Here is a 13812-nt window from a genome sequence, read left to right as displayed (position 1 = left end):
TAATAATAATAATAATTAATAATAATAATAATAATAATAATAATAATAATAATAATAATAATAATATTTACCAAACTTGGTCACAGAAATGCCATTTCAGTGTCTAAATCCTACTAAGGTGGTAGAACAACCAGCTGAATGGTTTTATTTTGTTCCATCTACTCCATTTTAGTCTACCTACTCTGTAAAAGCTTTTTCTGTTCACCAATTTAAAAAAAATTAAAACTAATGTCATGCAACCATCTTTGTTCCCCACTTCAAATAATCCTTCATGCGTACTTAGTAATAGCTGCTACCCTGTTTCCCCGATAGTAAGACACCCCCGATTGTAAGACGTATCGGGGGTTTCAGGGGGGTCGGCTAATATAAGCCGTACCCCGAAAGACATATGTCTTACTTTCGGGGAAACACGGGGGGTATTGCCGCCTCCCTCTCATCTAGCTGCGCTCCGCCTCCTGCCCACGTCCGCACCGTCCCCCTCTCCATACGTCGCCGCGCCGTCTCCTGCACTTGTCACTGCCGCCTCTGCAAATTTACTCGGGCACGTCCCTACTCCAAAGAAACCTCCCCCCCCCACCCGTCACACAAGGTAAAATGCATATACACTAAAAAAACACATTTTACACAGTTTTTTTAGCTGTCAGTGCCCCTTTAACAATATAAGACATACCCCAAAAGTAAGACATAGTGGGGCTTTTGGGGATAAAAAGAAAGTAAGACACTGTCTTACTTTCGGGGAAACATGGTAGCTGACAGGGGAATCAAAGGTGTGCTATAGCAAGACTGAGTGCAGCTTTCTAATACAAAATCAAATTTGGATTTTGAAATTTTCCAACAAAACAACGTATATGAACTATTTATTATAAAATACAGTAATTTAGTTTCAAATGGCTACTTGCTTTCTATATATTGCTTTGTCCTTCTAGCTCCCAGATTTTAGATTTTCAATAGCCTAAACTGGGGAGGGAAGGGGCAGGGGTGTATGATGACAAACTGTTTAATGTTGTGCATAAGCCCTCTTATGAATCATTTTTTATTGTTTCTAGCAACTTGGAGGATCCTATAATCAAAACCTACTAGTCAAGCCTCAATTTTCAGTAGTAAAATGTACTGTTTTCCCATCCAATAAATATCACCCTAAAATAAATGATTAAAGCTTTGGTATAATTTATATCCCTTTTTCTGTTTTTAACTAAAGCGTATATCCACTCAAAATAGAAAAAAAACTGGCTAAATATTTTAGCCTATCACTTTTGTGACATTTATTTATTTATTTGTTTGTTTGTTTGTTTGTTTATTTATTTAATTGGATTTGTATGCCGCCCCTCTCCGGAGACTCGGGGCAGCTAACAGCAATAATAAGACAGCGTACAATAATAATCCAACACTAAAAACGATTAAAAACCCATTAATATAAAAACCAAACATATATACAGACATACCATGCAGAAAATTGTAAAGGCCTAGGGGGAAAGAGTATCTCAATTCCCCCATGCCTGGCGGCAGAGGTGGGTTTTAAGTAGCCTATGAAAGGCAAGGCGGGTGGGGGCAATTCTAATTTCTGGGGAGAGTTAGTTCCAATGGGCCGGGGCCGCCACAGAGAAGGCTCTTCCACTGGGTCCCGCCAAGCGGCATTGTTTAGTTGACGGGACCCGGAGAAGACCCACTCTGTGGGACCTAACTGGTCGCTGGGATTCGTGCAACAGAAGACGGTCCCTGAGATAATCTGGTCCGGTGCCATGAAGGGCTTTATAGGTCATAACCAACACTTTGAATTGTGACCGGAAACTGATTGGCAACCAATGCAGACTGCGGACTTTATCTCAATTGCCTCTAGCTGTCAGGCCAAAGCCATCATTTCGAGCACTGTACTTTGGCCTGCCACAGTAGAATAGTATTATGGGAACTGGGAGGAGGAGTTGCATGAGAGTGAAAGTTACTAGCCACAACAAATTCCTTTCTTAGTGTCCAAAGTCATCTTTCGTTCTGCATCAGTGGATGTGAGGAGGAGGTTGGTGAAATCCCTACACTTTTGACTGGTCCTCGTGATGAACTTGTGGGTATGGGCATGGGGGATGAACCTTAACCTGGGTGGGGTACTGGAAGGAAGTTAGTATCGGGATGGCAACGGTGTGACCAACATGGCTCTGTTAATAAATCGAACCTTGGATGAGAGAACTGGACTAGAATCTGATTTATTTCTCAGATGCTATTTAGGGCGCTGACACAAGCAGTCTTTAGGAATTAGACATAAATGGGGGGGGGGATGCAACACTTGCTCAAAAACAGCTGACCTTGCATTTTAAAATTTCAAATAATCAACTATCAACTTGAAAGAATACCATAAAACTCCCTAAATCTGTAAGTATCCTTGTCCAATAAAATCCTCAACCACTGGAAAATCATGACAGTGGCTGTCAAAAATTGTTTGCAGTTTAGATGGTTATGAATCATGACAAAGATCTTAATGCCTCAATGAAAGTGTCAACACAGGTGATTTTGCAGAAGTTGTCATCATTTAATCCATTATGACTTTATCTTTGTTGTCAGGAAAGGGAAAGACTTGTCAGATGTTCTGCCTCAAAAATAATTTTAACAGCCTTCATACTGAACTCTGACTGGGCAACGAGGAAAGGTATTTATTTATTTATTTTATTTATTCAATTTTTATGCCGCCCTTCTCCTTAGACTCAGGGCGGCTTACAACATGTTAGCAATAGCACTTTTTAACAGCGCCAGCCTATTGCCCCCACAATCCGGGTCCTCATTTTACCCACCTCGGAAGGATGGAAGGATGAGTCAACCTTGAGCCGGTATGAGAAAGAATGATCAAGATATTTACTTTTCAAGCAATAAGTTATCTTGACCTGGCCTTGTGAAATTGAAATATGCTGATACATTTATTTTTAGTTAATGCTATGATCCATTGGTCTTCCCAGTCAAGTAACAGTGCTCAACATCCACCATAGGAAATTGTTGATTACCTCTCTTCGCCTTCCCTCTGGGCATACAAAAGTAATTGTAACTGATGGGTCATGGCTACCACAAAAGTCTGGTCTGTCTTTTACATTGCTGTATCTCAGCTGAAACCTGAGAAAATAAAGAGACATAAAAATGAAGAGGGAGGGGGAGACTACCGGGAGATTCACACAAGGTTCCCAATGTAAAACCCTCCCAAAGTCTAATTGAAGGGTAATAGTTAATGAACAAGACAGCTAGAAAATATAAGGAAATGGAATTCAAACTTATCTGCAGGATACCAAATTGGGGGAGTGAACAATTATACAAGTAGAATCTAGAACAATGGTGTCATAATAATTTCAAATTGTTGTTTACAAGATGACTCAATTTGTTTTTATATTGTTTTCCCAGGTTAATATTACACTAATTCTATCAATATTCTTGCATAATCATTTTGCCCACCCCAAGGCAATATATAGCCAGAAAAAATAAAATAACAAGTAAGATACTTCCAGGGAGATGGTGGGCACTTCCGAAGAAACATTTGTTGAAATTTGCTGCATTAGCACAAGTAAATAATAAAGGGATAGTGGTGGACAGAACAGCTGTAAATTCAAGGAATTCAGCAGAATAATATAATACACAATTAGGAACAAAATTAAGAATACAGTATCTATGAAAGCAATGTTAGTGGTTTTCTAGGGATTCTAGACCATCATGTAAAACATACAAAAAACATACAAAAAATAGGCTAATTTTAAAACTGTTGTAAATTAAAGGACATGTAATTCAATTCTCAATAAAAATCCCTAGTAATAGCAGAAACATGAAAGAATTAAACTTTGCATTAATATATATACTTCATAGCTACATTCTTCCAACCTTATTCACCATAAACAGCACTGCATACTGATGACTTTCAAAGATAACACAAATCCATACCTGTCTTTATCAAGCCGTTTTAGTAATTCTTTAGTATGGCCCAGATCAAATGCATGACCATCCTTCACCAAGCAAGCTGCACTGTGCTCTGGACAACCACTAGTTTCACCTGATGACCTTCCTGTTAAAGCAATAATGAGTAACAACCTATGTATTACTGATATATAAGTATGATCCTTGGTTAAAGTTTCCAAAAGTTTGCTTAAATAAAATAAAAAATATGTTCTTTGGCCACATCATCCAAAACCATAAAAAAATAGAAGGGACAAGCTATTTAGCCAAGTTATAAATCAGAATTATGGCAATTAAGATTGTATTTTATATACAATAGACACTAACATGGCAAAGCGGGCAAGAACATTTTAGAAATGTATGACTAAAATGATACCGGTCTTACAGAGGTATTTTCATCAGACGTTCCAGAAATAAGGCAAATATATTTATAAAGTTATTTGCATTAAATATTATGTAAGATTACACTCATTTTTAGTGCCTCGAAATGGTTTTCACTGCTTTAAGAATAACATCATGCACCAAAGTCATATCTTATAGTGATAGAAATGGCATTTTCAAAGGAAGCTATAAATCAACTTTATACCTATTAATATATGTTCTAAAATATTTTATATAACTGAAATTGTTATTTTCTCCCAAAATTGTATTGTATTTAAACTAGTGCCCAAGAACTGATTGCCACAAGGCAGACTAATATCCCAAGAAGCAACAGTTTGAGGAAATCTGGAGTTTAGACATAGTTTTTCTACACATTTTAAGGAAGATCTCACTATTTTTGATAGCTAAAATGGAATAAGGTAGCACCGAAAAGACATATTGAACTACAGATTATTCAACAACCAAATATTTTAGAAAAATAGGCATAAACATTATCTAATATTTAGACAAAAGGTTATGGGGAAATGTGGTAAAGTGTTGATCAGCAAATTCTACGAAGCCACAGGTACAAGAGGAAATTTAGAGTATATTTTCAAAAACTGTAAAGTCTTATAAATATTAATGGAAAATAAATATCTGAATATTTAATAAAATAGAGGTATTGAATGAAATGGAGAACTGGGAAACACTGAGGAATCAGTGTAGCTCAAATAAAAGCACTAATATTTTATGTCTTTCGTCTTAAAAGGGAAGCATGGTAAAATTTCAGATATAGAAAACATCTTGCCTTAGGGAGATTAGAGAAAATTACCCATTATTTAGTTGGATTTCATACCTATGTTTCTACAAATGTTGATGTATAACTCTGAATCATCATCTGAGTCTTCTATCAAGTATCCACCAGAAGTCTTAATCAATGGATTTAAATCATGTTTCTTCAGGTTTTCATCAAATATGTAGCAAGGTACCTAGAAATTTAAAACATACAGTAAGTGTCTTGCAAGTAAGATCATACACAATATAAGGTCATTATTGACATTCCATCTGTCTTCTATGTTTTAAACAGAAGTACTTTAACCCGGTCCTATACTTTTTAACATCAGAACTAATAAAGATATTATGCTTCCATCTTGTGGCACTGATGAGAGTGTGCACTCATCTGAAGCTACTATTTATTACTCACAGCTTGAGCAAATCAAAACCAGATACAGTGGTACCTCGACATACGAGTTTAATTCGTTCCAGACCCGAGCTCGTAAGTCGATCAACTCGCATCTCGAACGAATGCCTTTAGACTTTGTTTTTCACGCCGAGATAACTGGAAGCAAGGTGATTCTTGCGCCACCTAGTGGAAGCTTGGCTCGTATCCCGAATTTGAGCTTGGGTGTCGAACAGAAATTCTGCTCACGTCTCAGCTCATAACCTGGAATACTCGCATGTGGAGCAGCTCGTATCTAGAGGTACTACTGTATACAGAACAGTTTTATCAAACCTCTAGTATTCTGGAAGGGCCATCAGAATCCAAAATTTCCTGTGACTACTGTTTAATACATATATGGTCAATTGTTAACAAGCAGTAATCCTTCGCTACTTCGCGGTTCATCTTTCGCAGATTCGCTACTTCACGGGTTTTCAAAGGGGGGCTTAAATCCATTAAATCCATTGAAAATTTTAAATCCATTAAAAATTCATAAAATTCTTCTACAGTACTACTGTACTCTATTAAAGAAACTGGTAGGATATCACATGTAGTTCCAGCTGAGAAACATTATAGAATGACTGTTTAATGCAAAGGGTGGGCTTTAAAAGTCCAAATACTCGTTAAATACATAAAAAATATCTTTCCTCTATTTCAAGGAAATTCGTTTTTCACGGGTGGTCTTGAAACGCATCCCCCATGAAAAACTAGGGATTACTGTATTCATATCTGGATTGTTATTTTACTCCTGCCATGTAATTGATTGCCTATTTGCCCAGCAGTTTTCTCGGACGGGGTTTCCATCACCCAGGCTGCAGTCCACTACTATGCATCCCCACATCCACATGCAGTGGGCAAGTGTGTGTGTGCTCCTATTTGCGCAAGTGACCGGCACATAAACCCACCACTCGCGCAAATTGAGTCCAGCGTACGTGCCTGCTTACCCACCTCTCACACAAAACCATCTTCTCTCCCCCACCCTGCCAGTCCACAAAGACAGAAAGTGTGGGGAACTCTGTTCCAAGAAACTAAGCAAGTAACAGCAAGTAATGGGGGCATGAGTATATGAAAGAGTGTACACAATTCAATACACAATCTACTGAGACAAAACCATATTCAAAAAATAAAAATGAGTTCTCAGGAATACACAAAATATTAATTTCTTTCACATACTGCAGAATATTTAACAAACAACAGAAATTATATAAGCAGGAATAGAAGAAGAAAAAGAATAATAAATTATCTTCGCCTCTTTTTTGTTTTAATTTGGATTTCATGAAAATGAGGACTAGTTTGGTTGCTTGAGTTTAGCTCTACTGAATCATACACTAATATCCAGAAGCAAAATTGGGCCTAGAGTAACTAACCAATGTCTTAACTCGGTCAAACTCATATCACAAGTTACTTAATCCCTAGTGCAGATAAGAAGGGAAGCCTTAAACTTAATGCTTGGTGCTGAATATTACATCTTTATAACTAGATTAAAAAACTGACAGATTGTTCAAACGAAAAAACATACAATGTTTGACTACTATTTAAAAAAATTAATGACATTACAACAAACCTAACACTAAATTGCATTTAATAACACTTGTTGTAAACAATATGAAATAAATTGAGGATGCATTGCTTAGTTAACCTATATAGGTCCAGTGAATCTAATGGGCTGACTTCTCAAACAACATACTATATTTTTCAGAATATAAGATGCATCTTAGTTTTGGGGGAGGAAAATAAGGGAAAAAGGCCTTTGCCTCCCAGCAAACAGTACAGATGATATACACTATTTGCTGTGTATTTTTGTGCATGTGAGCCTGACCCATAGAAATAGCAAAGAATTGGAGAAATGTACATTATGGCAGTACATTAATGCCAGAAAGTTTTCTTAAATGTGGTCACATTAACTCCTCCCAATTATTTAAATAGATCTACTCCAAACATGACTAAATCAGGGCTTAACTCAGCTGCCTTGTTTTAATACTACAACAGGACACTATTACATATCAGATTATACTTTTACAGATCTTTAAAACTGATGTGGCTTTCTGGAAGTATTCTCTCCTATTTAAAAGAAGATAAGATAGCACTGGACCTCTTCAAATCAGGCATTTATTTTAAAAAGCTTCTTCATTTTGTTAAGTTGTCTAGAGAACAATAATAAAGCATTCTTTAAAAAATAAATAATAATTTGAACATTCTATAGACACTTACCTCCTTGCAGTTTCAGCAGTCCAACATTGCCACAGTCCACCTCTCAGCAATTTGCCTCCCTGAAGCTAGTTTCACTTTCAGTTCTAGCACATGACCTACCTGTGCTGAACCAACTGTAGGTCGGAAGGCTGAGAATCACTTGCTTTTGCTAGTCAGGCTCTCCGCTGTTTGCTGCAAGGAGGTAAATTGCTGGGAGGCAGAGACCAAAGGGTGGAGGTGGCCAGGTGAGGCTACATTCGTTGAATAAGGTGCATCCAAGTTTTCACCCTCTTTTGGAGGATAAAAAAGTATGTCTTATACTCCAAAAAATACGGTATATCTGATGATTTTTTGGGTTATGTTTGAACAGAAATTGTGTTACCTCTTCAGCTGATGTAAATAAGTCCTTCTTGCATGCAAGGAATGTTCTCCATTCAAAATAATGAACACACTCGGATGAAGTCACAAATTCTGGGGAACCCTGATTAAGAAAAAAAGTGATGCACAATATTGATCAATTTGTATTTGTAATTATAATTAAAACCTACATAATAATAAAGTTTAAAATACATTCTATTGGTTAGTATAGTTTACATTTCCAAGCAAGAAACTATTTTTATCCAGATACATTTCAGTATGGAAATTCACCCATAAATTAAAATAACTGGGAAAATACAACAAAACTAACATAACTAGACAGTACAAAATTAAATGCCAAGAGCTAATCTCTTTAATAGCACCGTACTGTTTTTTAAACCAGCCAGAGTCTCTCTATCAGGAAATGGGTTGCATGCATATTTAATAAGTAAATAATTTAAAGGTGTTCTGCTAAAGAAACATACCTGAAAACAGATATATAATGAAATGCCTAACATAAAGTATGCTTATTTTAGCTGATATCAAGCAGATAAGTTGAGTGGCACATTTTTAAATCATTTTTTAAGAAACACTAGTTTTATGCAATCTGACCAATTTGATATTTTTATTTCATGTTGGTACATTAATAAACACCTTTTTTAAATAGGATCATTTAGGAAAACAGATAACCAATATGTACAGCGGGAAGATGCAGATACATTCAAGGACAAACATAATTCTGTCAGGATTGGGATAGTTTATCAGTATTTAATAATTAAAAATAATTATTGCCTATTTAGAAATAAAATATTCAGCGGTAACATACTAACCAAAGTCTTCCCGCAATAGAAATTGATGTTACTTTGCCATGTGCGTTGATTTCCCTGAGAACAAGTTTGTGTAGTGTTGAATTCCAAGAGTAAATTAGACTTTTTCATCAGTGAGGATTCCCCTAAAACAAAAAGAGCATATACTATACATTAATCTCAAAAGGTGATTTCCAGTTATATGAGATAAAACACATAAAAAATTTACACCAACAAAGCATAGAAGAGAAATCTTTGGAAAACTAAACTAATTATGAATACCATATACCAAGCACAATAAATCTAGGCCAAAAAAAATTATGCCTTGTACATTACATCAACAAGCTCTTGATAGAATTTCTAAACTTTCTCTAAACCACTTATACAAGTAGGTATTAAACTGATACTGTCTTCAAGCAGCTATTTAAAAAAGATGCAGGATGCAAAAACTTACACAGATAAATATACAGATGTTCTAAGCAGAGTGGCAAAACAATGTGACTTTTTATCACAATCCAAAGAAACATCTGAAAAACCCATAGACACAGGATAAGGATATTGTCCTCTAAGAACTACAGTACAATCTTATGCAGCTCCACTTTAACTCATGGTGACTGAGTTTCAATTGAACTTATCCTCAGGTTAAATTCATCTACTATACTGTACTTTGTGTAACAGATCGCAGAAAAGTTGGATAGAAAGAGTTTTGGAAAAGATTCTTGTGAATACCATAAGCAGTCAAAGAAACAAATAAATGTCTCATTAAACAAATCAATCCACTCAAGGCACAAATGGTCTGGTTCAAATTACTTTGGATGTATTAATTATGTGAAGACTTAGTTCCCTAGAAAAGTCTCTATTGCTGGGAAACGTGGAAGGAAAAAGAAGAGGAGAAAGCCAGTAGCAAGATGAATGAACTCAGTTATGCTGGAAGACCTATAGATCAGATTAGAGACAGATGGCATGGATCGCTCATAATCTATTTAAGGAAAATCATCCAAGAACTGTAATTTTAAATCCCATCCTACCAACCCATAAACCTACTTATATACATTAATACACTATCCCAGAAGGATACTAGCATTTCTCCTTTAAAACGTCATAATTCTGAAAGACTAATAATAATGGCCTTTGCTAGCATTTTTCCTTCTAGTGTTCTAAGCTTCCCCTGGAGAAATCCCTCGGAACACTGAAGGAACAAATCTCAAATCTGGCAAAAATGCTACTGACTGCCATTGTTTTTGTGATCATTCACCCTAGGAGGGCAGGGAGATGCCCTAGGCCTCCCAGAGAAGATGAAAGCTCCAGGCCCTCTGCTTAATAACCTATGCAGTCACTTAACAACCAAGCTTGGAGCCAGGATTGCTGTCATTGAGCAAAAAAGTCACGTGAAGTCTTGCTCAATGACCAAGATTCTGGGCTCCATTGTGGTCACAAGTGGAGGACTATCTGTAGTTCAGTACTACTTAAGTGCATGTGTGTTTAATTAAGTAATTAAATCTATAGGCCACACAACCCACATATGTATTCAAGCATCTATCTTTATTATCTCAGTGAAAAGCAAAACCTGAAAACCTGAAATTCAGGTCTTTACCTTTTGGATAAGGATAGAAATTACGTCAAAGTTCCCCTGGAAAGTGGAAGAGCAACATATCCTTCAGTTGTTGCACATCCAAGGAAAAGGGAAAGGAGAAAACTTACAGTAATTTTTTCCTTAAATAAGGGATGGAGCAAAGAAGGAAATAGAGAGGGCTGGTTTAAGGTCGTGTTCTGAAAAACTAATAATACATTATGAATGTAGTCTGTTACAATAAAAGATATCTGCCAATTATTTCTCCTGTTTAAAATTATAACACCTCTAGACAACTGCACCTGTGCAGGTGGGAAAAAGAGGCACAAGAACATGATACTGTTTATGCTATAAATATGATGGTATTTTATATTTAGCAGTTGCTAGAACAATTTTTAGTTGCATTCTTTGTTCTTGCAGTAAACATACTTATCAACAGGTTGTCTCTATCAGTTTTGCACTTCTAGTTTCAGATGAGAAAAGCCTAACGCTGCAGGTCGTCAACGTGCAATCATAATGGAGGCTGCTGACTATGATCCCATACTATGATGGTTGCAAGATGAGTTGTTATTTTTTTGGAGTCATTAAGCGAATATGGCAGTCATTAAACATGGTTTGCTGCAGGCATGGTTTTGCAGAAAACCAGAAAAACAGCAGTTTTCAATGAAACCACTGTAAAACGTGGTGTTGCAAATGGCAATCGATGCATCCAAATTGTCATGACCATGAAGGGAGGCCAAACTTTAAATTCAAGTTGCAAGTGTCCTTTTTTTGGGTGGGTCATAACTTCAACCAGTTACAAATCAGTGGCCATAAGTTAATTTTTTTTTGTATTGGCATCCTTCAGTCTCGAAAGACCATAGTATCCTGCTCTGGATTCTGGATTCATAAGTCAAAGACTACCTGAATATTGCATATATTCAGTATACAAGTTTTCCTCACATGGCTTCAATGTTTCTGATATTTCAAGATGCTTTGCATCTTTATCTAGATGTACTTGCAGCTGATGCGAGATTAGAATATCTAGTATTATTTTCCTGGAAAGATCCTGAAAAAATATTAAATCATAGGAAATGGTTCCCAGAAGTCAGTAGTTTTAAAATCACTGAGATAGATAAGCAATATTATTCTTTCAATTCTTTGATTACTAACAAAATATAAATTTCTCCAACAATATGGCTTCAGCAGCTATTTCTCTGACAAATAAGCAAACAAACTAACTTTAGACCACATTCCTCTGGCATACTTAGAGAAGTAGCCAGTCTTACAATTGAAACTCGAAAAATTAGAACATCGTGCAAAAGTTCATTTATGCAACTTAAAAGGTGAAACTAATAGGTGAGAGAAACTCATTACATGCAAAGCAAGATAGTTCAAGCCATGATTTGTCATAATTGTGCTATGATTATGGGGTACAGCTCATGAAAACCCAAATCCACAATCTCAGAAAATTAGAATTTAATGTGTCTCTATATATTGATATAGACATGGCAAAGGGGTGGAAAAGCATCAAGTTCTTCCTTGAATGTGGGAGGGAGGAGAGGAGGAAATAGAGAAGGAAGGTATACCAAAACTGTTCTGATACGGTTAGAAGCATCCTCAGACAAGACCAGTCTGTTACAATAAAAGATATATTTTATTATCTCTTATCCTAAAGTATGAGACCTCCAGACAACTGTACCTGGGCAGATGGGAAAAAGAGGCACCTGATCTGGCTTATGCTATAAATAGGGGTGTATTTTATATTCAGTAGCTCCTGGAATGACTATTTGACCCCTATGATAATCATTAAGTGTTGTACCACATGATTCTTGACAAATGTATATTTTATTTTATGTACGCTGAGAGCATATGCACCAAGAGAAATTCCTTGTGTGTCCAATCACACTTGGCCAATAAAAATTCTATTCTATTCTATTCCATTCTTTGTTTTTTCAGAAAAGAATACAGTAAAATGCCAAATTCAAACATTAATAACAATAAAAATCCCTTAATATAATCAGTACAATCATACCATCACACATACCAATGTTTCAGCCAGGTTTAAGCTGTTAGTCTCACAGCCCCCAAGTCTGCCGGCAAAGCCAAGTCTTCAAGGCTTTTCGGAAGGCCAGTAGGCTGAGGGCAATATGGACCTTGGGTTGGTTCCAAAGAGCCGGGACCATCACAGAGCTGGCTCTCCCCCCGCGGGCCTGCCAACCGGCATTGTTTAGTCGATGGGATCCGGAGAAGGCCAACCCTATGGGATCTAATTGGTTTCTGGGAGGTATGAGGCAGGGGACGATCCCTTAAATAGTCTGGTCCTAAGCCATGTAGGGCTTTATAGGTAATAACCAACACCTTGAATTGTGACCAGAGACTTTCACTAGCAACACTTATACATAATTTTTCTGTTCCTTGTTTCTGCCAATCTTACCCCTCCTAATATAAACGTAACTTTCTGGAAATCACTCTAAATCTATTACAATTAATTATTCCTATGTACAGAAATCTTTGCCAATATAGTGTTGCAGCTGAATGAGTTCACCAGTTTCAGGAACGAAGACCCACAAAGGGATGGGACAACACAGGTTTAATGGTGCACACAGGTTCAGAGTATCCTCATGACAAAGTCTAAATGTTGGATTACACCCAACACAGTCGTCTTATACCTTACACAATGCCAGGATGACCAAGATTTATTTTTATTTTATTTATTTATTTAGTCCAATACATAATACACATTGAAGAGAAAGATGTGTAATAATATAAGTAAAGAAAAGAATAGAAGAAAAGATATAAAAGTATAGGTGAACATATTTGAAAGGAAGAAAAGATAAATGAGATAAGGAGAGACAATTGGACAGGGGACGGAAGGCATACTGGGGCACTTATGCACGCCCCTTACTGACCTCTAAGGAACCTGGAGAGGTCAATCGTGGATAGTCTAAGGGAAAAATGTTGGGGGTTAGGGGTTGACACTACTGAGTCATCAAGATGTGTCATCAATCTGCCAATAACAAATTATAATTGATAACATGTCCTTATAAAGAAAAAGGAGAAGTAAGTATGAAAACAAATCACATCCTAAATAGGAAAATATACATTATCTTACACCATCTGTTACTTTTGTTCCAGCATATGACTTTTCCTTGTGCTGTTCCAGTAAGCAAGGGGTTTTCTAAAGGTTAGTGAACTTTGAACAGGAAAGTTACTTAGAGGTTGGAGAGATTGTACCTTATATGTATAAGATTAATGTACTGGTGAATCTAGTGATTAACATGCATCTTCTTCATTTCCCCCCTTTTTGAACTCCACCTAAATTTCACAATTGAGGTGGGGTTTCATAAATGAGTTGTCTTCTTCCCCCAGACGATTGATCATGTGGTATTCCCACAGAGCCAAAATTTAAGCAT

At 36.6% G+C, this 13812-nt stretch overlaps 1 protein-coding gene across 3 annotated transcripts in view; it reads right to left on the bottom strand.

Moving 5' to 3' along the window:
- IGF2R (insulin like growth factor 2 receptor) overlaps nt 1-13812 on the bottom strand; it is a 126876-nt gene that overhangs the window by 93209 nt on the left and 19855 nt on the right. For all 3 annotated transcript variants that reach the window (XM_070733800.1, XM_070733799.1, XM_070733801.1), the window contains exons 3-7: nt 8872-8993; nt 8067-8165; nt 5132-5264; nt 3904-4024; nt 2985-3090 (exon numbers count right to left, since the gene is read on the bottom strand). In XM_070733800.1, the coding sequence (XP_070589901.1) occupies nt 2985-3090; nt 3904-4024; nt 5132-5264; nt 8067-8165; nt 8872-8993 (581 nt within the window). The remainder of the gene's footprint in view (nt 1-2984; nt 3091-3903; nt 4025-5131; nt 5265-8066; nt 8166-8871; nt 8994-13812) is intronic.

This window comes from Erythrolamprus reginae, chromosome 1 (assembly GCF_031021105.1).
Source record: "Erythrolamprus reginae isolate rEryReg1 chromosome 1, rEryReg1.hap1, whole genome shotgun sequence".
Lineage (NCBI taxonomy): Eukaryota > Metazoa > Chordata > Lepidosauria > Squamata > Dipsadidae > Erythrolamprus > Erythrolamprus reginae.
This window is presented reverse-complemented; position numbering and strand designations above follow the sequence as displayed.